General features: G+C 39.9%; 1 protein-coding gene across 3 annotated transcripts in view; it reads left to right on the top strand.

The window, feature by feature from the left end:
• LOC132386753 (mitochondrial basic amino acids transporter) overlaps nt 1–17,666 on the top strand; it is a 39,404-nt gene extending 21,738 nt beyond the window's left edge. For all 3 annotated transcript variants that reach the window (XM_059959093.1, XM_059959105.1, XM_059959098.1), the window contains 2 exons: nt 258–341; nt 12,890–17,666. In XM_059959093.1, the coding sequence (XP_059815076.1) occupies nt 258–341; nt 12,890–13,633 (828 nt within the window). In that variant the 3' untranslated portion in view covers nt 13,634–17,666. The remainder of the gene's footprint in view (nt 1–257; nt 342–12,889) is intronic.
• The last annotated feature ends 9,581 nt before the right edge of the window (nt 17,667–27,247 follow it).

Raw genomic sequence — 27,247 nt, 5'->3', positions numbered from 1 at the left:
TGTGATTTTTAGCTTTCAATGACAAACAACACTGGAGTTTTAAACACATCTAGTATTGTATTTATTACCTTTTTATAAACTTTGTAGAATGCAGACTTTGGCATATGACTTTAAGTAGTTGTAGAATTAAATGAATGCTATTTGTATCTGAATATTATTGCATTTATGTTTTAAGTACAAGTTGTGGAACAAAGTACCTTGCTGTGAATCGTGCCCAGACAGGCCCTTCCCTCTCTAGACATGTGTTTGTTTTCTAGGTTCGACTTCAGGTACAGAATCCTGATCAGCCACGTTACCGTGGAACCCTACATTGTTTCCAGTCCATTCTTAAACAAGAAACTGTAAGTAGCAAGAGCTTTCACCAGAATTTTTCTGCTTTCACAGTTCTTTCTATTAAGACACTGTCTTTTAGAGTTTCTATCATTTTTTTAAAAATGTATATAATATATAAAAGGATATTATATATATAAATGTATATAATATATAAAAGGATGCTTTTTGGAATTTCACTTAACAGGGCAGTATTCAGCTGCAAATGTAGATGCCGTTGGCCTGCTCGTTTAAAGAGACATTGTCTGGAAAACAATGTCATCATTCAAGCCACAACAGGGTTGAAATTTCAAGGGCAACACGAGTGAATCTGCAGATGCTGGAAATAAAACACAAAATGCTGGCAGAACTCAGCAGGCCAGACAGCATCTATGGGAGGAGGTAGTGACGACGTTTCGGGCCAAAACCCTTCATCAGGAGTGAAGTAACATGGGATGGTCGAGGGGGCATTAGAAGTGGGGGGAGGGATGAAGTAGAGAGCTAGGAAGTGATAGGCTGGAGGGAAATGGGCTAGGGGGAAGGTGGAGAATTATGGGAAATAAAAGAGAAAGAAAGGTAGGGCTGGGGGGGGGGGGAGATTATAGTGGGGGGGGGAAGAGAGAGAAAGAGAACCAGACTAAAATTATAGATAGGGATGGGGGTGGGGGGGGGGGGGGCAGGGGTATCATCGGAGGTCTGTGAGTTGGATGTTCGTGCCGGCAGGTAGGAGGCTACCTAGGTGGGAGATAAGGTATTGCTCCATCACCCTGCATGTGGCCTCATCTTGACGGTAGAGGAGGCCATAGACAGACATATCGGAGTGGGAGCGGTCTGTGGAATTGAAGTGTGTAGCCACTGGGAGATCCCGCCACTGCTGGAGGACCGAGCGCCGGTGTTCGTTGAAATGGTCTCCCAGTCTGCGGCGGGTCTCCCCAGTGTATAAATGGCCACATCGGGAGCACCAGATACAGTATATCACCCCAGATGACTCACAGGTGAAGTGGTGCCTCACCTGAAAGGACTGTCTGGGGACTGGGATGGTGGTGAGGGAAGAAGTGTTGGGGCAGGTGTAGCACTTCTTCCGTTTGCAGGGATAAGTGCCCGGAGGGAGGTCCGTGGGGAGGGATGGGGGGGGGGGGGTAGAATGAATGGACAAGGGAGTCGCGTAGGGACCGATCCCTGCGGAAAGCCGAGAGTGGGGGGAGGGGAAGATGTGTCTAGTGGTGGGATCCCGTAGGAGGTGGCGGAAGTTACGGAGGATCATACGTTGGATCTGTAGGCTGGTAGGGTGATAGGTGAGGACCAGGGGGACTCTAGCCCTGGTGGGCTGGCAGAGGTGTGTGAAATACGGGAGATGCGATGCAGGGCAGAGTTGGTAATGGACAATACCTTATCTCCCGCTTGGGTAGCCTTCTACCTGCCGGCATGAACATTCAACTCGGACATCTGTTGATACCCCTGCCCCCCCCTTACCCCATCCCTATCTGTAAGTTTAGTCTGGTTCTCTTTCTCTTTTTCCCCCCCAGCCCTACTTTTCTTTCTCTTTTATTTCCCATAATTCTCCACCTTCTCCCTAGCCCATTTCCCTCCAGCCTATCACTTCCCAGCTCTCTACTTCATCCCTCCCCCCACTTCTTATCCCCCCTCGACCATCCCATGTTACTTCATTCCTGATGAAGGGTTTTGGCCCGAAACGTCGTCACTACCTCCTCCCACAGATGCTGTCTGGCCTGCTGAGTTCTACCAGCATTTTATGTTTTTATTGTTGAAATTTTAATTGGGTCTTCCAATGAGATCATTCCAAAAGACTCTTCAATTCCTTCGGGCAACGTGAGCTGACGCCACCCAGCTCTTATTGGAATGCTGCTGTCCTGTGTGAGATAGGCTTGGCCCATTTGTCACCCCAGGCTCTGGGGATTCTTGTTATCCCGTGGCACACATGGAGTATATTAAATACAAGTTGTACGTTCTTTTTTGCATTTTTTTTAACTGAATTTCACATTGTCAGTGGTATGTGTTGCAATATAGATTTGCATGTTTTCATTTTGAATCACAAGTTCACATTCTTTTACACAGATTTTGCTTAGCTATACATTCTTTCCCACCATGTCTTACAATCTGCTTATTTTCAAATGTTCTTTGTGTTGCGGCTGTGATGGAAGTCGCTGGAGAGACACTGAAGCTGGTGATACAGAAGTCTTTATTCATCACAAAAAGCGGGCGTTCTCATGGGGACTTGGTGGAGTCTTAAAAATTCAAAAGTACATCACATTTTTATACCCTCCAAAAATAATGGTAACAGTAGGTGACTTGATACAGCTTCAATAGTTACAATTACATTGTTTAATTCAATACATCACGTTGACAATGTCTCCTTTGTATTGCATACCTCCAGTGAGAGAATGTTCAAATACCTTTGCTGGCCCAAGCCAGTTGAAGCGTTAAGTCAGGTCTGCAGGCTTCCTTGAACTTGGTTACAATATTTCCTTGTGTTTGGTTTACAGTGGTGCAAATTGCTTAAACCCATTGTTGTCTGGATTGCTGCAGGCCAATTAGTACAACTGGATTGTCTAATTTGGCTGATGCTTATGCAAACATCTAACATTCACCATTTTGCAAACCAAACGTCTCTGGCCATCCTGTGCTCCACAGTTTTGTCTATTGGCAAAGGTGTGCTTTTAACTTCAATTTACTGCTTGCAATTTACATTAAGAACTGAAAACTTGTTCTTGATATCTGTTATATTCACATAACTCCGGAACGCTCCCTAATAATTTGTAAATTTTAAAAGCATGTTGAGTGTACAGTCAAATTGGCACAAAAAAGCTTGCATTCATAGTGGTATTTCTGCAAATCTGAGTCTTAGTACAACAAAAATGAGCATCTTAAAAAGAGTACCCAATACTTTGATTCAGATCATGTTTATTGTGGAGTAATCGAGCATGAAGGGACAATGCCAGCAATTGATTCCAAAGACACCCACGTATAAAGCAATGGTTCTTATTGTGCATGAATCTCTTCTTTCCAGATGATGATATTTAGCTTGGTCTTTGTATGAGGTCTCTGTAGCAGCCAGAAGGTGATTGCATTAAGTGAAAAGGGCAGTTAAGCAGATTAGAGAATTTTTGGGCAGTAAATCAGAAAATAAGGTGCATTAACTTCTATAATCTCATTAAAATGTGAAATAATGAAATAAAAATTGGGATATGCACAGGGTAGAAGATGAAATATAATTGTTTTTCAGACTTTTGAAAGGAAGGAATTTTGAAATGTTGGAATGAAAAGTTGAGAAAGGTGTGTGTGTGTGTGTGTGTGTGTGTTAAAACATTAAAAACTTCCATGTTACCATTTCAAAAGTTTTCATCTCCCTCTGTTCAGTATTCACTTGAACCGCCTCGCTGCTATTACAGCAGGGAGTCTTTTTGCATAAGCTTCCGTTGACTTTGCACAATGTCATGCAGCAAGATTTGCCCATTCCTCCTTGAAAAATTGCTCAAGCTGTGCCAGGTTAGTCTGGGAGCAGTTGTGGACAGCAATCTTGAGGTCTTGTCAGAGATACTTGATAGTATTAAGGTCAGAACTCTGACCAGGCCACTCAAGGACAACCATTTTCTTCATTTCAAGTCAATCCATGGTTGCTCTGGCAGTGTACTTTGGGTCGTTGCCCTGCTGAAGAACTTCCTCCTCAGTTTAAGCTTTGGCAGAGGCCAGCAGGTTTTTATCCTTGATCTTTCTGTATTCAGCAACATTCATCTGCCCATCAATCCTGACCAGATTTTCAGTCACTGCTGTTGGAAAGCATTCCCATAGCATGTTGCTACCTCCACCATACTTTACAGTAGGGATGGTGTAACCTGGCTGATGCACAGTATTGGACTTACACCGCACGTGTTGCTTGGTGTTGATTCCAAAAAGTTCCATTGTAGTCTTATTTGACCACAATACCTTCACATCTTTTACAGCATTTTCTAAATGACACCTTGCAAAGTCTGTTAAAGCCAGGGCTTCTTCCTTCACACTTCGCCATAGATATCCTTTGTGTGTAACGCCTCAGAGATTGGGAGCCATGAACTTCATCTCCTGTTGCATCCATTGACTTCTGCTGCTCACTCAGAGAGACTGTTAGCATCACAGTAGCTTTTCTCATAAGTGCTGTTCTTCTCAGGCAATGAAGTTTGGAGGGGCAGCCTGACCAAGGCAGTGTGGCTGTGGTTTCAGATCTTTTTTCTGCTTTTTCACGTTTGACTGCACTGAACTCCAAGGTATGTTTGGTGTCTTTGAGATGGTCTGTATCTTTCCCCAGATTTGAGCTTCTCTATTATTTCCCTGACTTATCTTGAATGCTGTTTTGTCTTCATTTTGGCTTACTGTTTTAAAAACCTACCATACTGTTGGACCTTACGAGAGGAGATATTTATTCTTATGCATTCATTGAAAACAGTTGATGCTCCAATTTCTACATCAACAAACTGGGTGATTTGGTAAGGTAATACTGTAGAGAAAAGTTAGTGTGGCATTTACAAAGGGAATGAATACTTTTTCTGCCTCACAAATTTGTTTTTTTAATTTTTAGTTAATTGTTGACAGGTTTTGGAGTTTTTCTTTTGATTTGACATGATACACAATGTTTTGCAGATTTGTTTGAAAATCCTACTCCAATACATTTTGTATTTAGAAAGTGAGGCAGTGAAATGTGCAAATTAGTTTCGTGGGGGCTGAATATTTTAAAGGCTCTCAATGTCCCTTCGGGTTTCATGAATTCGCCAAGTCTATGCTTTACCCTAGTAGGGGCATGCTGCTCCAGGTTAAGTACAATAATAATTGTTAAAATTGTCTCGTTTGTCATTTGTTCCTTTCCTTTCAAACAGGCTCACCCAATCAACCTCTGCTAGATCCCGTCTAATTCCCCCAGAGTAGGGCCTGTCCCTAAGAGGAGGTCCCGTATTGCACTTTCCTGAGTAGGAAACATTCCTGGACGCATTACAGATTCACTCCATCCAGACTCTACCACACTGGGCAGCCTCATCAATGTTAGCAAAATTAAAATATCCCTCTAATTAAACTCTATTTAGCTCAAGTTTATTGTCATCTGATTGTACATGTATACAGCCGAACGAAACAGTGTTCCTCCAGACCACAGTGCACCGACAAAACGTATATCGCATATAAACCAAAGAATTACCATAAATAAGTTAATAACATATAATTCAAGTTGCATGTGATGTGCAGCACAGTAAACAGCTTGCTGTCCGAGTGATGAGACCTCATTGGTGGCAGGGTCCAGTCTGGTTGACCTAGTCCTAATGCTTCTGTTCCTCCTTGTGGGTCAAAGAGATTGTGCGATGCGTGGTAGGGATCCTCAACAATGTCGCAGGCCCTTCATCTGCAATGCGGCTGGTAAGTGTCACAAATGGGGGAGGGAGACCAGAATGATCATCTTGGTGCGTTTACAATCCTCTGTAGCGGCTTGCAGTCCGATGCCTTGCATTTTCCACACCACACAATGGTGCAGCCAGACAGGACACTCTTGATGGTGCCCCCTGTAGGACGTTGTTAGAATGGAGCTTGAGGTGTGCAGGGCTCCCAGTCTCCTCAGTGTAGGTGCTGCTGTGCCGCCTTGACTAGTGAGGAGGTGCTCTTCAACCTCCACAGCAGAGCCATTGATGTGCAATGGAGAGTGATGGACCTGCGTCTTCCTGAAGTCCACAATCATTTCTTTGTCTTCTCTACGTTGAGACTCTGGTTTTGTTCTCTCACCATTTGTTAAGCATCTCTACCCCCTCTCTGTATGCTGACTCGTCATTGTTACTGTTGAGGGCAAACACTATTCTTCCAATTATTCTTATTCTTGCATACGAATAAGAATCATTATTCTAACAATTATTAGCAACTTGAAGTCAACCATGCTTCTCAAGTTCCCGCTGATTTTTGAGCGAGGGTCTATAACACAGCCCCATTAGAGCGATTCTCCCTTTCTTATTTCTAATTTCTATCCTTGTGGCTCTCTGGACAATTCCATAAGAATGTAATGTCTAATTACTGCTGTAGCATCCTTCCTTATCTAAAAGCTACACTCCCTCCGTGCTTACCTCTGTCATTCACCTGGCACCGCGATCCTGGAATACTGAGTGGCCAGTTCTGCCCTTGAGGTTGACTGCAGTTGCATTTTCTTTGTTGATTCTTGTGCAAGGGTTGAGGAGGTGAGTTTGTGGAAGAGTAGTAACTGATAAGCAATCCCGTGTTTAAAAATGCAAAGACCAGTGTCTTGTGGTTGTATTCAGTTTCGCAGAGCAAAGGCAAGTAGATGCAGTTAGTTTTACTGTCACTAGAACCTCAAATTCTGGCCATGGCATTTTGAACACTTTAATTTTCTTGCATTTTGTTGCTGAGAGGCAACTTGCAAAATTGATCCTGATCCTTTGAATTATTTTTCTGTTGCATCCATTGTGTTCTGGTAAAGGCATTTACTAAGGACAGACACCTTTTGCCTTCCTTGTAATTTTACTTTTGGGCTACCAGCTGGGTTGAAACTAGTGCTACATATTCCAACATTCCATGCAGGAAAACCTGTATACCCCAAACAAATCTTGTACAATCTACATAACAGGTTCATTGTATTATTAAGCACTACAGCATATGGGTGTGTTGACTTTTTTATATTTGGAAAGATACAGATAAAAGCATTTCACTTGCAAATGATTGAAATGCTTGTGTCCTTGTGACTGTAATATTTAAGAGTAAGGTTGATAGCTGTTTGTTGCTTTGTAGTTTAATATTGGAAAGTGGAGTGGCACTTGATTATTAGGTGAGGTTCTGTAGGCAAACAAAAAGCACACCAACATTCAACCTGAACCATTGTCTGAATGTTTGGAAAAGCCAATAGTTTTGCATTTGGCTCTCCAGAACATAGTTCTCGAAGGTTGCAGATGCTTAAAATCTGAAAATGCTTGAAATATGCAGCAGATCAGGCAGTGACTTGGATAAAGACTTAATGTTTCTGGGCTGAGACCTACTATATCTGATGTGCATTACTTTAGATATCAAAAATAAACTTCATTTATAAGTGTACAATAAAGGCGTAACAGTACTTGGCTTTTTCACAAGGAACCAATGCCACTCGGGTGGCTGCTTTGAAAAATACATTCCAAGTTTTTGAGACGTTGTTGCACAGGACCTAGCACCTCAGTGGTCACAGGACTCTGAGATTACTGTGGCTGTGCCAAGCTTCATTCCATTCCATAGTACATACTCCTGCAGCCTGGAATGAGCCAGCTGGCAGCATTCACATACAGGCATCCTGTTTGGAAGATCAAAATGTTTTGGGCAGACAAAAGTGCATCTTACATCAAGGTGATGGTTTTCCAAAAGCTAAAGCCTTCTTACCACCCTGTTCATCTGTGATAACACTTTGAAGGGACTATGTACTTGTATACTCTTTGGTCCTCAGTGCTGGGAAAGCCCTATTCTGATTTAATTTTGTTAAATGCAGACTTTGCAGTATCTGAATTAAACTCTGTTAGCCATTCCTCAGCCCATTTGCCCAGCTGATCAAGACCCCTCCCCTTGAAATTCTTGATAAATTTCCTCACTGTCTGATGCCGGGTATTTTATTGTCATATGCAGTCTTACTAATCATGCCTTGTACATTCTCATCCAAATTGTGGATAGAGTTGATTAAACAGTGGGTCCAAATCCCTCTTGATAAGCTTTTGGGATAATTTTTAAGAGCTCAGTCATATTCATAAAAATAAAACTCTGAAATAGGTCAGCTCCATCTGTGTTTTGGATCTAATTAGCATACAGTTTGTGAGTTGCAAGTGCCAGGGGTCGCTGTAAGGAAGTTCGGTATAAACTCCTGCCTGTTACTTTACCTATTTGAGGGAGGTAATGGTGTGAGGGACAGATATTGTGCAGGTGCTGGCCATCAGTTGTGTACCTTTTATGAAACTAAGAAGAGTACAGAAATGTTTTTAAAAACTCTTAAGAGAAATCCTCAATCTTTAAGGACTGCTGATTTGAGTGCTTCACACACTGATGTATAATGTAAATAGGCATATCATTGGCCAAGTGCCTGTATCCTGTCATGGGTGCATAGAAATTTCTGGTAATTTACACACCAGTTTTGGGATTTGGTTAAGTAATATCGGGCAGGTCCACTTGCAAGTTATTTTGCTGGTTAATATCTCAACATTATTGCTTCTGTTTCTAGATGGTGAGGTAGTTGTGAGCAGATGAGATAACTTTTCAGCAGGACTTAATGATTGTCTCATTGTGCATCCCTGGGAACTGACCACAGACCAAAGAGTACTCCGTTATCAGCTGCTCAGCATGAATTTTATCATGGATATTTGCATCCTTTTCCAGCCTATATTTGCAAATACATTTGACATGAAGGTGGACGATGGATTCTTCCTCGATGCAGCTGTTTCGAGGGCTGCTGGTTTTTTTTATGGATGAGATCCCAACCTTTCAAAATGTATCTTACTGGGAGGGTCAAATAAATGTGTTTTCTGGTTTTGGAAAACAATCAGGAAATTCTCAGGGGTGGAGAACCATTCCAAAGAATTTGTTATCCTTCTCCCGCATGATGTTTGGTGTTGATCACTACTTGTTGGACACGTAGTCAAACTTTTTTTCTGCAGAAGCTTTTCTACAAAGAGTGTGTGTAGTAACATCCAATAGACTTGAACACTGATGTACTGGTATGAGACCAGGCTCACCCTTCATACCACTGCTTGGAGTCAGGCAAAATCACAATAGACAATAGACAGTGGGTGCAGGAGTAGGCCATTCGGCCCTTCTAGCCAGCACCGCCATTCACTGTGATCATGGCTGATCATACATAATCAGTACCCTGTTCCTGCCCTCTCCCCATATCCCTTGATCCTGCTATCTATAAGAGCTCTAACTACCTCTCTCTTGAATGCATCCAGCGACTTGGCCTCCACTGCCTTCTGGGGCAGAGCATTCCACATATCCACCACTCTCTGGGTGAAAAAGTTTTCCACATCTGTTCTAAGTGGCCTACCCCTTATTCTTAAACTGTGGCCTCTAGTTCTGGACTCACCCATCAGCGGGAACATGCTTCCTGCCTCCAGCGTGTCCAATCCCTTAATAACTACTCCTATCATTCGCATTTCCCCCTCCCCCCCCCCCCCCCTCTACTTTCAAATCTCTTACTAACTTTCCTTTCGGTTAGTCCTGACAAAGGGTCTCGGACCGAAATGTCGACATCACTTCTCCCTATAGATGCTGCCTAGCCTGCTGTGTTCTACCAGCATTTTGTGTGTGTTGTTGTTTGAATTTCCAGCATCTGCAGATTTCCTCGTGTTTGCCCCTTAATAATCTTATATGTTTCAATCAGATCCCCTCTCATCCTTCTAAATTCCAGTGTATACAAGCCCAGTTGCTCCAATCTTTCAACATATGACAGTCCCGCCATTCCGGGAATTAACCTTGTGAACCTACACTGCACTCCCTCAATAGCAAGAATGTCCTTCCTCAAATTTGGAGACCAAAACTGCACACAATACTCCAGGTGGGGTCTCACCAGGGCCCTGTACAGCTGCAGAAGGACCTCTTTACTCCTGTCCTCAATTCCTCTTGTTATAAAAGCCAGCATGCCATTAGCTTTCTTCACTGCCTGCTGTACCTGTATGCTTGCTTTCATTGACTGATGTACAAGAACACCTAGATCTCGTTGTACTTCCCCTTTTCCTAACATGACTCCATTTAGATAGTAATCTGCCTTCCTGTTCTTGCCACCAAAGTGGATAACCTCATATTTATCCACATTAAACTGCATCTGCCATACATTTGCCCTCTCATCCAACCTGTCCAAGTCACCATGCATTCTCATAACATCCTCCTGACATTTCACACTGCCACCCAGCTTTGTGTCATCAGCAAATTTGCTAATGTTACTTTTAATCCCTTCATCTAAATCATTAATATACATTGTAAACAGCTGCGGTCCCAGCACCAAATCTTGCGGTACCCCACTGGTCACAGCCTGCCATTCCGAAAGGGACCCATTAATTGCTACTCTTTGTTTCCTGTCAGCCAGCCAATTTTCAATCCATGTCAGTACTCTGCTCCCAATACCACGTGCCCTAATTTTGCCCACTAATCTCCTATGTTGGACTTTCTGGAAGTCCAGGTACACTACATCCACTGGCTCTCCCTTGTTCATTTTCATAGTTACATCCTCAAAAAACTCCAGAAGATTAGTCAAGCATAATTTTCCCTTCACAAATCCATGCTGATTCGGACTGATCCTTCTACTGCTATCCAAATGTGTCATAATTTCCTCTTTTATAATTGACTCCGGCATCTTCCCCACCACTGAAGTCAGGCTAACCGGTCTATAATTCCCTGTTTTCTCTCTCCCTCCTTTCTTGAAAAGTGGGACAACATTAGCCACCCTCCAATCAGCAGGAACTGTTCCTGAACCTATAGAACATTGGAAAATGATTACCAATGCATCCACGATTTCTAGAGCCACCTCCTTAAGTACCCTGGGATGCAGGCCATCAGGTCCCGGGGACTTATCAGCCTTCAGACTCAACAATCTATCAACAAATAGTCAACAGTCTAATATAAGTTTCCTTCAGTTCATCCTTTACCCTAGTTCCTTTGGCCACTATTACATCTGGGAGATTGTTTGTGTGAAGACAGATCCAAAGTACCTGTTCAACTCATTTGCCATTTCCTTGTTCCCCATAATAAATTCACCCGTTTCTGTCTTCAGTGGCCCAGTTTTGGTCTTAACTATTTTTTTTGCTATACACATACCTAAAGAAGCTTTTACTATCCTCCTTTATATTTTTGGCTAGCTTACCTTCGTACTTCATTTTTTTTCTTGGCGTATTGCCTTTTTTGTTATCTTCTGTTGCTCTTTAAAAGCTTCCCAGTCCTCCGGTTTCCTGCTCATCTTCGCTATGTTATACTTCTCTTTTATTTTTATACTGCCCTTTATTTCCCACGTCAGCCACGGCTGCCCCTTACTCCCCTTAGGATCTTTCTTCCTCTTTGGAATGAACCGATCCTGCACCTTCTGCATTATTCCCAGAAATACCTGCCATTGTTGTTCCACTGTCTTCTCTGCTAGGGTATTGTTCCATTGAACTTTGGCCAGCTCCTCCCTCATAGCTCCATAGTTCCCTTTGTTCAACTGTAATACTGACATCCGATTTTCCCTTCTCCTTCTCAAATTGTAGGTTAAAACATACCATATTATGGTCACTACCTCCTAATGGTTCCTTTACCTCGAGGTCCCTGATCAAATCCGGTTCATTGCACAACACTAAATCTAGAATTGCCTTCTCCCTGGTAGGCTCCAGTACAAGCTGTTCTAAGAATCCATCTCAGAGGCACTCCACAAACTCCCCTTCTTGGGGTCCAGTACCATTCTGATTCTCCCAGTCTACCTGCATGTTGAAATCCCCCATGACAACTGTATCATTACCTTTGCAACATGCCAATTTTAACTCTTCATTCAACTTACACCCTACATCCAGACTGCTGTTTGGGGGCCTGTAGATAACTCCCATTAGGGTCTTTCATTTCACGGTACATCTGTAGAAATTTGCAAGTGACTTTGATGACACTCAAGAATCTTTAAGAACTGCTGATTTGAGTGTTTCAAACCTTAACATTGATGTATGATATAATTAGAGACTAGACCAAAGATGTGTGTGCAGGGCAATTTAAATATTGAAAAGTCCAGGAATATAGCACCAATTTTTGAATTTGCTTAAGTTACATCTGGCAGACTCACTTCCATGTAAGTTATTTTGCTGTTTAATATCTCAACATTACTGCTTCTGTTATAGACAGTGAGATGGTTGTGATATTCACAATGAACCCCATCCATACTATTGTCATATGTGTGCTTTTCTTCTACAAATCCTGGAACTGTTACTGATATATAGTGAGAAACTTTTACTTTTGGGCAAAAATGTGCTTGTGTTGAAAGGGGAAGTAAAATTCAACTTGACAGACTGCCTGCCACCTGTGACTGACAAGGGGAATGACAAGCACTTTCTTAAGCATTCACATTTACTGCCATTGATGGATGTAATACACAATAGTAGATGACAGAAAAGTCCATATGATTCCATCCAAAACAAAGCAGCTCTCTTACTTGGTTAGATTGGTGTTGTTGCACAATTTATTCCTTCCACCACAGCATACAGAACATGAATTGTTCAATTTTTTAAAAAAAAGTAAAAGCATCCTTGCCTAGGCTATTACAGCAGCACCTCTACAACCAAGGTTTTCTCAAAGTTGCACACTGTGCTGCATTGTCAATGAATCTAAATCCTGAAACGTGTGATCCATCAAATTCATGGGAGTGATAAAACAGCACTACATCAAGCATTGATTGGTGATAGTTTACTAGCATGTACCAAAGTTTGTATGAAATTAGCTTATGCAAACCTTTTTTTTAAGAAAGTATAACTAATTTTGAAGGCTATTACTGACAAGGGTACAAAAGACAGAATTTGTTACGAGGTATATTGCTTTACTGATGTTTCATTGTTTAAAATTGTAACATTTAACTTTTTTTTTGCTTCAGGTTTTTGGATTTTACAAAGGTATTGGTTCACCAATGATGGGTTTGACATTCATCAATGCTATTGTTTTTGGCGTTCAAGGAAATGCAATGCGTCATTTGGGTAAGGATACACCACTTAATCAGTTCCTGGCAGGGGCTGCAGCTGGAGGTATCCAATGTATCATCTGTTGTCCCATGGAACTGGCAAAAACGAGGATGCAGCTTCAAGGCATGGGTGAATATCAAGTTAAAAGTAAAGTCTATAAGAATTCACTGGACTGTTTGATTAGAATTTATAGAAAACATGGAATTCGAGGTATCAACAAGGGAATGGTGTCTACCATTTTTAGAGAAATACCTGGCTTTGGTTTCTATTTTCTTACATATGATTGTCTAACCAGGGCCTTGAACTGTGAACCTGATGATAGCTTTGTACTTCCTAAACTCCTGTTTTCTGGTGGTATGTCTGGGATTGTATCTTGGATCTCCACCTATCCCATTGATGTGATTAAATCCCGACTGCAGGCTGACGGAGTTGGGGGAAAGAACCAGTACAATGGCATCATGGACTGTGTCTATCAGAGCTACCAAAAAGAAGGGTGGCACGTGTTCACCCGAGGGCTTACCTCCACACTCCTGAGGGCATTCCCTGTCAATGCTGCTACTTTTGCCACTGTTACACTCTTCCTCATGTACTCGAGGGCCGATGAGAGTTGCAAGGAGCAGGCTGCCACCTCTGCAATCCAGCAGCCTTCAAGCCTCTGAAGCCAGTGTCGTCTCCATGTTACTTTCTGCAGAGTTACTGCTGTGATAACTGAATTTTACTTGATCTATTTTTGTAAGTCTAGTGAAATTATATAAAAGTATTTGGGTGTAAATATGTAAGAATTAATTTGATGGGTTTTACTTTTAACAGGATTCTATTAGCTATGTTTTGTGAGACTACAGCTTCATGCCTTATATCAAATAAATGTGTACATATAATATTTTATTAATACGTAAGAAAATGATTTTTATTTTCCTCCCTCCTGCTTCTATCCTCCCATTCCCCACTATATTTGTAGGGTGTATATATACAAAGTTAATTAACATGGCTGATCCAATGCCCATCTGTGTCTGGCAGTAACAGTAAATAATATGTGAAAGCTTATGTCCACTATAATTTATAATGTCATCCTTTGACCATATACAGCATAAGGGAATTTTATTGGTGATAGTTTGGCTTATTAGTATTCCTATTTTTCCTTCAGTCAACTTCAGTAAGACTGATGATCACATTTGATATTTGTGGGGAAACTGACTGCTTCAAAAGCACTTCAATAATTGTAAAGCACTTTGACATCCTGAGGTTATGAAAGCTGTAAATGCAAGTCACTTTCTCTTGTTTTGGTTTATTACAGTCACATACAGAGACGGTGACTAAACATTTAGGATTTAGTTACGAAGTTATTTGTAGTTTTGCAACAATAAGCATTTAAATTGACAGATTATGCCATAATACTTTGAATGTTACAATGAACACTTAAATGGGCAGGGACCTTCTGTTGCACCCATATCTATTTTTGTTGTATGGTGTTACAACCTTGTGAACATCTGCATTTTTATATTGCAGAAATCTGATAGGATCTTAAGCTATTTTATAATCAAGCCTATTTCTACAAATTTTTTTCTGTAACAGGAAGTTTGGTCTACTGTCCTTCCCCATCTCTTCAGTTTCATTTGTTTTAGTCTTTATTCCCTACTGACACAAGTGAGCTAGTATACACTCACCTGTCTTTATTTAACAAACTTTGCTTGGAGCCAGTCATGTTATAGCTAGGTTTTCAGGAATCATTTCATGTTATTTTAATGTACTGTGATGCCTTATTCAAGTTAATTCTGATCAACCACAATACAGTGGCATGCAAAAGTTTGGGCACCCCGGTCAAAATTTCTGTTACTGTGAATAGCTAAGCGAGAAATAGATGACCTGATTTCCAAAAGGCAAAGTTAAAGATAACACATTTCATTAATATTTTAAGCAAAATTACTTCTTATTTCCATCTTTAAGTTTCAAAATAAAAAAGGAAAAGGGCGCCAAGCAGAAGTTTGGGCACACTCCATGGTCAGTACTTAGTAACACTCACTTTGGCAAGTATCACAGCTTATAAACGCTTCCTGTAGCCAGCTAAGAGTCTTTCAATTCTTGTTTGGGGGATTTTCGTGTATTCTTCCTTGCAAAAGGCTTCTAGTTCTGTGAGATTCTTGGGCTGTTTTGCATGCACTGCTCTTTTGAGATCTATCTACAGATTTTTGATGTTTAGGTTAGAGGTATGTGAGGGCAAAACCTTCAGCTTGCACCTCTTGAGGTAATCCATTGTAGATTTTGAGGTGTGTTTAGGATCATTATTCTGTTTTAGAAGCCATCTTCTTTTCATCTCCAGTTTTTTTTTTACGGACGATGTGATGTCTGCTTCCAGAATTTGCTGGTATTTAATTGAATTAATTCTTCCCTCTACTAGTGAAATGTTCCCCGTGCCACTGGCTGCAACACAAGCCAAAAGCATGACCGATACACCCCCATGCTGGAGAGGTGGTCTTTTCATGAAATTCTGCAGCCTTTTCTCCAAATGTACCTTTGCTCATTGCAGCAAAAAAGTTCGATTTTAACTTCATCAGTCCACAGGACTTGTTTCCAAAATGCATCAGGCTTGTTTAGATGTTCTTTGCACACTTCTGCTGCTGAATTTTGTGATGAGGACACAGGAAGGGTTTTCTTCTGGTGACTCTTTCATGAAGGTCATATTTGTGCAGGTGTCGCTGCACAGTAGAACAGTGCACCACCACTCCAGTTTACCAAATCTTCCTGAAGGCCTTTTGCAGTCAAACAGGGGTTTTGATTTGCCTTTGTAGCAATCCTACGAATAGTTCTCTCGGAAAGTTTTCTTGGTCTTCCAGATGTCAACTTGACCTCCATTGTTCCTATTAACTGCCATTTTTTAATTACATTGCGAACTGAGGAAACGCTTGAAAATGCTTTGCTGTCGTCTTATGGCCTTCTCCTGTTTTGTGGGCATCATTTATTTTAATTTTTAGAGTGCTAGGCAGCCCATAGCTGCTGATTGTTGGGACAAGGTTTGAGGAGTCAGGGTATTTATAAAGCTTTGAAATTTTTCACCTGGCCTTTCCTAACGATGAATGTGAACAAGCCATAGTCCTAACGAGCTAATTAAGATCTGAGACTTTGGTAAAAGTTATCCGAAAGCGCAAATCTCTTGGTGTACCCGAACTTTTGCATGGTGCTTCTTTCCTTTTTTCACTCTAAAATTGTACAGAACAAAAATGATACACTAATCTTGCTTAAAATGTTGAAAAGAATGTTTCATCTTTAACTTCATGATTTTTAGAGATCAATTCATCATCTATTCACAGTGATAGAAATTTTGACCAGGATGCCCAAATTTTTGCAAGCCACTGTATATTACATTTTTAGTTTGGTGTTGAAATGGAATTGTTGCTGTATAGTAACTGATGCCGCAGTCAGTAGTCCTACAAATGTTGCTGCAAGTATTATCTAACAGGTGGTTTGGATAATCTGGATCCATGTCAATCATTTTCCTACTAAAGGAAGTTTTCAGTTTTACAGTAATTAGAGCACATGGATACTTTAATGCTTCAGAATACAAGATGCCTTTGCCTCTCTGGTGGCTGGCACATTGAGAAGTTCGATGGTGGTGGATTGCTTAAAATGCTCAGGTCATATTAGTAGTCACCGACAGAGGTTTAAGATTTATGAAGCTAGAATAGTTTTCCTTGTGTTCAGACTATAGAATACCACAGCTTGGGAGGAGGCCATCATATTGTACCAACCCAGCTAACAAGCAAATTGGAAACACCCAAAAACTAATCTCTCCGACCTATACCATGTCCATATCCCTCCATCTTCCTTGCATCCATGTATGTGCCCATCCAAACATCTCTTAAAAGCCTGGTATCACCATACCAGGCATCCATGACTGAGTAAAAAAACATTTCTCCCCCCTCCCCCCGAACCCACCACTTCTCACACTCCTAGATATCCAGTATTTGCCTTTCAGTAAATGGAAAAAGACATCACTGTTTAATTATGTGCAACTGGTAGCAGTAGGATTGAGTTATTTTTTAATAGTTTTTTTTAAGTGTATAGTGTACAGCAGTTTAAAGCTTTACTGTTCAAGATCAAATTTTAAATCACTCCTGGTGTCATTTACCAAATCTTTCAGATTTTTTTTAAGAAAAAGAACCAAACACTCTTTTAAGAGGTCATTCTAATACATGAATTCCAACCTGCCCATTTTTGTGCATCGAAAGTATATATTGAATCTGTTCAGATTCTGGACACTTAAATGAAAATGGGTAGGATTACAGGATTTAATCTCCATTGTAATTTGAGACAAGTGCAATACATACTAGTCTGACATGTTGAGATCTTCAGCATTGAGAACCATCTCTAGGTTCTTTTTCAATGGGCACAAAACACTTTATTTCACAATGCTAAGAGAAGAGAAATTGTTCCTAGCACTATCAACTTTCTATCAAGTGAATTGCAGTTTGAACTGTTTGACTCTGGAATCCTTCATGTCTATATGTTGAACAATTTCCATTTCTGAATTGAAAATGCATGCTTGATTAACAATACAGGTTTAATTTTTAGACAATGAATGTGCTGTTTATTGCTTGTTTGAACCTGACTTTTTTTTCCAGTATGTACCTTACTATGTAAAGTACCCTGTGAAGACTGGAAGAAAGGAAAATAAAATCTGTATTCACTTAAAATTCCTGTCAGTACGTGCTTTGAATTGTTTCTTTTTTAATTTTCAAGTCCTCATCAAATGTTGTTGTTGAGTTCCTCCTTTTGTGAAATATTTTAATTCAGTTGGCATATTGAATGAGCATTGGTAAATTGGCCCAGAAATCTTTCTTCAAAGATTAAAAATCTTAAATTGAGTAAATATTGCTTTGCTGCAAAAACATTAAAACCATCATACTACGTCTTGGATGAGGGAAGATCATGTGAAGTATAAATTTCCAGTCCAGAATGGTTAGGCTAAGTGGCCTGTTTCTATACTATCTATGTAGATTCACAAATGTTCCAATAGAATTGTGGTTTTAAATTCATTATTTAAAGTAATGAAGTTACACTGTTCTGTGCAAACATTGTCAGCTAAACAGATAAGTGTTATTATAGCAGATAGGAACCACTATGATCCTGGAATAAATACTTCAGTTTATCTGCTGCTTGCATGTTCTCCCTTGGCATTTATTTCTGCAGGGTATTCCAGTTCCCTCATATCCTAAATATATTGGGTAATTGGTTGCTTGAAATTGCCTTTGATGTAAGCAAGAAGCAAAATAATCTGAGGACTTTATGTGGATGTGTGCAGGAGAATTACTTTAAAATTCACAGGGAAATAATTTGATGGGTCTAAATCCATTAGTCTTAAGTAAATTATATATACATATTTGGCCATTAGATGCCACACTGTGCTTAGAGCAATCAGTATTTAAATAGCATCAGTTGTGTGTATTTGTGATCAAAAGCAATGACTTCTGCCTCTGATTGTTGAAGAATAAACAGCAAGACAATTCAGAACTCTTTACACACTTTCAAGCATTCAGGCTTAGAGATGCCACAAACAGCTGAGAGTTTAAATTAAACAATGTCACTACTTCAAGTTGGGAACTATGAAGAATCTTAAGTATTAACAATCATCTTGAATATTACAATGAAAATGAAGATTTAAGACATAACCATCGATAGCATTGTATGAAGGTAGTCCATATTTGTTTCAGGTGTCTACACTGATTTTGTTCATTGCAGACAATGGAAGATTTCCTCTGTCAACTAAGGAACCAATACAATTTTATAGTTCTGTACTACTGTTGGCAGTGTTCTAATTTGTTCTGTATTTCATTTAAATACTGTTTTGCTTTTTTAAAAAAGTTCCACGGGTCAGAATATCCAGGTCCCAGTATGCCCCAATTAACCAGAATCCACTGTATTTTGCTTTCAATGTAGGAAAGAATTTTTAAAATTATGACCATCACAGAAGCTTGCAAAGGCACTAAAATATACAAATAGTGCTGCTATAATGTGGTACTTACCATCCTAAAAAGCCTATTACAGAAAATCATACTATACCAGCAGAGACTGCAGTTATCTTCAAAGCACTACAATTGCACTGAAACCAATAGGGGCTGTATAATGCAAATAATGTTCCCTAATCCATCAATTGCATTACAGAAACATACATTATAGCAAAACTATCAACAATGAATAAGGCTTCCTATTGAGTTCTGGAAGGTGTAGGGGAGAGGGGAACTGAATAGAATTAATATCTGCAAATGATATACTCAGAATTTGATAAACCACAGGATGCCATGATGCAGCCAAAAGTTCTTTATAACCACTTGTATATTTAGTTTTAAAAAAATGGGTATGTGCAGAGATTTACCAGAATGCTCCCTGGATTAGAGAACAACCGAGAAAATCTGCAGATGCTGGAAATCCAAGCAACACACAATGCTGGATGAACTTGGCAGGCCAGGCAGCATCTAAGGAAGAGTACAGTAGACATTTCAGGCTGAAACCTTGGATTGGACAGCATATCTTATGAGGAAAGGTTGATGAGCTGGAGCTTTTTGTTTTGGAGCAAAGAAGGATGAGAGGTATACTGCATAATTTTAACATGATTGGAAGAAAGTATCAGGAGGGGGACATCAGAGGTAGGTTTCTTATAGAGAGGTGTGTGTGAAATACACAGCTGGGGTGGTAGTGGAGGCGAGAACATTTAAGAGACTTCAATAAACACATTCTCAGGCTGTAAACACATTTACAGGCTTAAGTGTCTGGAGAATGTGTCTCTTCAATAAAGAAAAATGGAGGGCTATGAGCAGGAGTTAGATTAATCTTGTAGGTTAAAGTGTTAGCACAAAATTATAGGCTGAAGAGACTACTGTTCTGTGTTCCAAGTTGTGCTTTGAACCTCACAGCACAATAAAGCTGAATAACCTAATGTTTGTTGGAGGTTACGTACAGTATTAACAAATCACTCCAGGTACAGGATAATGAGAAGGAAGGGTTTTTCCATTTAGGAGACACATACCCTAGGCTGCGCAGGTACATTTTAAAGAACCAACCGAAAAAAATCTTAACAGTCCTGTCAAGGTGATTTGCTTCCACTGCTATTTTACTGATGAAGTGTCTGGAGAATCATGTTCAGGATCAACAGTCTATTACAAATTGGAGGTGGAGCTTGAAATTGTTACTGTGCTACTATTCAAATGACAAAGTTAGTTAAACAAATGGCAGTGTATTTGGAAAGGCTGTAAGTGATCACAAGCCGAGTTTCTTAAATTACATTTCTCTAGAGGTTTTTCAGGATTTTTCTAAGCTTTCCTTAGAAACACTTTGTTTGGTACATTGAGCTTACAAAAATAGAGGGCTATAGGTAACCCTAGGTAATAGGTAATTTCTAAAGTACATACACGTTTGGCACAGCAATGTGGGCCAAAGGGTCTATATTGTGCTATAGGTTTTCTTATGTTTCTATGATAGCTCATAGTAGTATGCTTACTTTAGAAACTATCAAAAAACATGGCTGCTTGCTAGAACCAACACTGCATATTAATTGGCACTTTTATATCTAATAAGTAATTGTCTTAAATAACAATTTTCTTTTACAAACAAAACAGTAGATAGGAGTGATGCCTGGAATCAACAGGCAAACTACAAATGGCAAGGTGTCTGTACCCAACTTATTCCGAGCTGCAGCAGCTTTGCATCTGGACCATTTTCTAGGAATAGAACACCTACCAATCGCTCACACCCCACTTCCCCTTCCATAATAGGGGTAATCTATACAACATTGGCAACTAATTCTGGAGCAAGTCCCTTGTTGATAAACTTGACAAAGGAGTAGCTTTATGTTGGAATGAATTGGGGGAGGGGGAGGGTTGATGCTGCTTGTGCGTGGGTTTTTGAGGCTTCGGGGTTTTTGTGACTTTTCTGTCATTCACTCTTTGGGATATTCCTCTGTTTCGAGGATCTCTGCAGAGAGCAAGAATTACAAGTTGTATATTGTATACATTTTCTGATATTAAATGGAACTACTGAAGCCATTAAAGTTAATGAAAGATCCATATCAAAATCAACTTCCTCAACTTACCAGTATCATCACCATCTAATCAAAGAGCCAATCCCAATGCAGAACAAGATTGATTAGCTATTTTATTGCACTAACAGCATTTTCTTTTGCTGCAATATCTCATCAGGAAACTCTTCAACCTTCAACTCCATTCTAGAAGCTAAAGTCACTGCAAATCATCACAGCTTTGAAATTTTGTAAGCTGTATTATTTCCTAAAATGCAACAGATACTATATTCATTGGTTGTAAAGCATAGAGATGTTCTGAAATTATGGAAGGTATTACTCTATGTTAATAATCTGACAGATTCAGTCTAGCACATTACACACTGTAGTCAGCAACTGTCTATTGTACAAGAATAGAATATTGTACAAGAATTTACATTCAATGTGTAAACGTAGCAAGAATATTGTAAAAATTTGTTCTATTTTTGTGGCATCTTTTTATTCTCTTGGTCCCAATAAAATGGACACATTAGCAAAAAATCTAACAAGACGCATATTCCAAAATTCTGCTAATCTTTAATCATTTGTTACTTGCCAATTTTAATGTACCATTGTAATCAAGACTGAACAATTCAGTGATAATTTCATAAAAGTTACCACATGAAAAGTTGGTACTTAAATAACAAACTAAATATGATCTATTAAATGAACTACATATCCATCACTGTGTTAGCTTGCGAATGCTGTCTTTTCTTGATAGGGCTAGATGCTACTGATGTCATGCCTGCTATGTTAATAACCATTTACTTTCATTCTTTGTTTGCTGCCACCTTGAGGGTTCTCCTGGATGCCATTTTATCAAAAGCATTCTGCTCCACTCATTCAATCCCATCTTTTGGTGTTATATGCATTTACATTTAGGATGCCTGTCAAACAATATTAGTACTTAGTTAAATAATGGATAGTGCATCCTTGGACTTATTTTTACAGTAGCGGTGACCCAGGTTTAATTCCCACTTCTATCTGTAAGGAGATTGTACTTACTCCGCATGACCATGTGAGATTCCTCCAGGTGCTCCGGTTTCCTCCCACAATCCAAAGGTGTACCAGTTGGGAGGTTAATTGGTCATTGTAAACTGTACCATGATTAGGCTAGGATTAAATTGGGGGATTGCTGGTCAGTGTGGCTCGGAGGGCCTGAGCAGCCTATTCTGTGGTCTTAACTCAATAAATAACTAAAGATGACTTCTCTACTGCCTTTAGTGTCTTTCTTCTGATTTTCATTCATAAGCATCATTTAACATCCATTTATCTTTGCAGGAATTTGTTAATAGATTTTCCTCCGTATTTATAATGGTTAATATTCCACAAACTGCAGCAAATCAGTTTGCACACTTCCCTACTTTGCTTCATTCTCTCTTAAAACATCAAACAGCTTATTCTTTTCCTAGAACTGTGTTTTTAATTTGGCCTTTTTTGTCATTTATCAACAGAAAAAGATGAGTCAATAGACAATAGGTGCAGTAGACCATTCAGCCCGAGTCTGCACCGCCATTCTGAGATCATGGCTGATCATTCACTATCAATACCCAGTCCCTGCCTTGTCCCCATATCCCTTGATTCCCCTATCCATCAGATATCTATCCAGCTCCTTCTTGAAAGCATCCAGAGAATTGGCCTCCACCGTCTTCCGAGGCAGTGCATTCCACACCTCCACAACTCTCTGGGAGAAGAAGCTCTTCCTCAACTCTGTTTTAAATAACTGACCTCTTATTCTCAATCCATGCCGTCTGGTACTGGACTCTCCCAACATCTGGAACATATTTCCTGCCTCAATCCTATCAAATCCTTTAATTATCTTAAACGTTTCAATCAGATCCCCTCTCAATCTCCTCAATTCCAGCGTGTACAAGCCCAATCTCTCCAATCTCTCTGCGTAAGACAGCCCTGCCATCCCAGGAATCAACCTAGTGAATCTACGCTGCACTTCAATTGCCAGAATGTCCTTCCTTAAACCTGGAGACCAAAACTGTACACAATATTCCAGGTGTGGTCTCACCAGGGCCCTGTACAAATGCAAAAGAACATCCTTGCTCTTGTATTCAATTCCCCTTGTAACAAAGGCCAACATTCCATTTGCCCTCTTCACTGCCTGTTGCACTTGCTCATTCACCTTCATTGACTGGTGAAATAGGACTCCTAGGTCTCTTTGCATTTCTCCCTTACCTAACTCGACACCGTTCAGACAATACTCTGCCCTCTTGATCCAGCTTCCAAAGTGGATAACTTCAAAGTTAAAGTGAAAACATCTCTACAAAGTGACCTAAATTACTTACATAAAACACAAAATAATTGCCTAAGTATTCACCTCTTCAAGTCAGTATTTAGTAGTTACACCATGGCAGCAATTTTCCCCATTCTTTATAAAACTGCTCAAGCTGTCAGATTCCACAGGGATCATGAGTGAACAGCCTTTTTCAAGCCCAACCACAAATTCTCAATTGGATTGAGAACCAGACTGACTTGGCCACACTCGGACATTAAATTTGTTGCTTTTAAGCCATTTCTGTGTAGCTTTGGCTTTATGCTTGGGATCATTGTCTTGCTGGAAGACATCTCCCAAGTCGCAGTTCCCTGTACTTTGCTGCATTAATTTTACCCTCTACCTTCATAAGCTATACAGGGCCTGCTGCAGTGAAGCATCCCCACAGCATGATGCAGCCACCTTCAAGCTTCAGTCTTATGGCCAAAAAGCTCAATTTTGGTTTTATCAGACCCTAGCTTCTTCTTCCAGCTGGGTTCAGTGTCCCAATTGCCTTTTGGCACACTTTGGCTCAGATTTCATGTGTGTTTTCAGCAGTGGCTTTCTCTTTGCCACTCTCCTTAAAGCTGTGACTGGTGAAGCAGCAGGGCAACAGTTATATGCACAGTCTCCCCCATCTCAGCCACTGAAGCTTTTCTCCAGAGTTGTCATATGTCTCTTAGCGGCCATCCTCACTAGTCCCTTTCTTTCACAGTCACTCAGTTTTTGAGGACAGCCTGCTCTAGCCACATTTACAGCTGTGCCACACTCTTTTCATTTCTTGGTGATTGACTTAACTGTACTACAAGAGATATTCAGTGACTTGGGACATTTTCTTATAACCATCTCCTGACTTGTGCTTTTCAATAACTTTCTTGCAGAGTTGCTTGGAATGTTCTTGTGTCTTTGTGGTGTAGTTTTTGCCAGGATACTGACTCACCAGCAGTTGGGACCTTCCAGATCCAGGTGTATTTTTTTTTACAAAAATCAATTGAAACACCTTGACTGCACACAGGCCTCCAAAATCAGATCTCAATTTAATTACGTATGTGATTTCCAAAACCAATTGGCTGCACCAGTAATGATTTGGTGTCATATTAAATGAGGTGAATACTTATGCAATAATTGTGTCTTACACTTGTAATTAATTTAGATCACTGTGTAGAGATTTGTTTTCACTTTGATAACAAGTCTTTTAATGTTGATCAGTGTCAAAAAAAGTCAAATTAAATTCACCGTGATTCAATGTTGTAAAATGATAAAACATGCAAATGTAGGGGGCAGGGGAGATGAATACTTTTTATAGGCACTATAAATAGGCCAGCTACACTAATTACAAATTTGAGTCAATTCTAAGCATGCATCAGAAGTTCACAAAGTCAAAGAATATTTCACACAGAACAAAAATGCAAACTGAAAAGCAAGTAATTGTTTTCAAAAGTATGATTTATTTATGTTCCATGAAAATTACTACTAAAAAATGGGCCAGCCATTAAGTGGCATCCACTGTCAACAAACATCTGTTCTGAACTTACCCATTTCAAGATCCACCCAGTTGAGGACTTCTTGGAACTAAGTGGCAAGAATAAGCTTTGTCCATGAAATTATGCAGAAAATCTTTTAACAGAAGGCGAGATCCAGTGAGCAAGTATTAAAAGCTCTGAAGATTTTTATTTAATGCTTTTGAATGTCCCCGAGGTTCAGAAACAATGTTTTATCATTGGCTTCAAACCCGAACGAAGCAAGATCAGATTTCCCACCACAATTTAGCAATTTCAGTAACACTTACTGCATTTGCAAAAGAATCACATACCTAGAGGCTTAAGTAGCACGTTTCCACATGAAACTTCTAACAAAACACTATCCACAAAGTAAAATCATAAAATATTAAGTGATTACATTAAAAATTTAGAACATTTTGAATGCAACATGCAAGAAGTGTCAATCTAAAGTTGAAGGGAATTTTTCCTGTGACAGGGTCAGAATTACAGGGAGAGCTTTGGCTCCTCTTCTCCTGCTCTGCTATTTAAAATTGTTTCCAACTTTTCCCAGCTCTAATTAAATGACATCAACCACAAACTGCTTTGGCACATTGTGATGCAGATCAAGCTGCCAAGTATTATCAGCACTTCGATATCTAGAAAATGTTGAAGGCCAAAAAAAAGGTGGTGACACATCAGCATACAGGAGAGACAAGACTGAAACCTGACAGAGTGGTGCCATAACCTCTTATTCACTGTCAGGAAGACCAAGGAGCTGATTATCAACTTAGAAGTCTATGAGCCTCACAGGATCAGAGATGGGTCAGCAACTATAAATTCATTGTTATTATTCTGGAGAACCTGTCCTGGGCCTAGCGTGCAAGTGCAATTACAAAGCAAAGCAGCACATCTTACTTTCTCAGGAATTTGCAAAGCTTCAGCTTGATATCCAAAACTTTTGACAAACTTCTATAGGTGTACTAAAGAGTATATTGACTAAATCAAAGCCTGATATGGAAGCACCAATGCCCTTGAACAGAAAACCCTACAGAAAATAGTGGGTACGGCCTAGACGATGGGTAAAACACTCCCCACCATCAAGCACATCTATGTGAAGCAGTCACAGGAAAGCAGTTTCCATCATCAGGGAACCACACCACCCAGGACATGCCCTCTTCTCACTGTTGCCATCAGGAAGTTGATAGAGGAGCCTCAGGATTCACACCACCAGATTCAAGAAATATTACCCCTCAACCGTCAGGCTCTTGAACCAAAGAGGGTAACTCCACTTGCCCGATCGATGAAATATTCCCACAGCCTATGGTCTCACTCTCAAGAACTCCATCTCATGTTCTTGTTCATTGTATTTTTTTTTGTATTTGCAAATTGGTGCCTCTCACACACTAGTTGAAAGTTCAAGCTTATTGAGAATGCCCGCAATAAAATTAATATCAGGGTTGTATATACTGAGATGTATATACTTTGATAATAAATTTACTTTGAACTTTGAAATTACATTACTAACCAGCAACTGGGAGGTCTGCAGTAAGATTTGATGACCAGTTTGAATTCCACCATTACAGCTGTAAAAATCAAATTCGGTTAGTTTAATAATCTGAAACAAAAGGTCAGAATGAACAAATGTATGTAAATCATCTAGTTAACAGTGGTGTTCTTTTTTTTAAATTGGAGAAGTTATATTCAGCCCTCTTAACCTTGGTAAGATATCCTACTGAATGTCTGTGAATGTGAGAACTGTCCCTCAGATAGTCAACAGATCCAGAATCACAACTTTCTACCTATACAGATTGTACCACTTACATTACACTATCTGCAGGATAAGCCACACAAAAAGGGAATGAAGTTAAACAGTACAATTTCGAGTGACCTCAATATTGACCAGAAAATACCATGAAATCTTGAGGCATTAATTCAAAATACAAGTGGATCTATTTTTAATCAGTTGATAAATTAATAATGTTGTAGACTTAAAAGTAGTACTGAGAATCAAGGACACAACATTTACTTTGCATGTGGAGCTTTAATATCCTTCACTTAGTCATTTAGTAGAACAGCCACACGGACCCATGCATGGTAAAGGGTGAGAGAACTACTCAGGGAAGAGAGCTGAGAGTGAAATAACACTTCCCACCAACTTACCTTACAGAATGCATTCATCCTAGAACTTCAGCTTCAACTTCATTACTACATCCAACATCCTAGCTCACTAAAAAGTTGCTGTGGAAGAATGTTATTGAAGCTCAGAATCCTAAAGGTCTCAACCAGACAGAACGGTGGGTGTGCCTACTCAAGGGTCATTGAGTCAAATCAATAGCTTGCCATTGCCTTCTTTGGACCTTTTATGAATGGCCAAACACTGGGCTCATGAACAGAGCCCACATCACACGAATGAATTAAAATCTCAAATTACTAACTGACCAATTTGTGCAAGATGGCAAGGAATTACACATTTAACAAAAACCAA

Source organism: Hypanus sabinus, chromosome 2, assembly GCF_030144855.1.
Source record: "Hypanus sabinus isolate sHypSab1 chromosome 2, sHypSab1.hap1, whole genome shotgun sequence".
Classification (NCBI taxonomy): Eukaryota; Metazoa; Chordata; class Chondrichthyes; order Myliobatiformes; family Dasyatidae; genus Hypanus; species Hypanus sabinus.
This window is presented reverse-complemented; position numbering and strand designations above follow the sequence as displayed.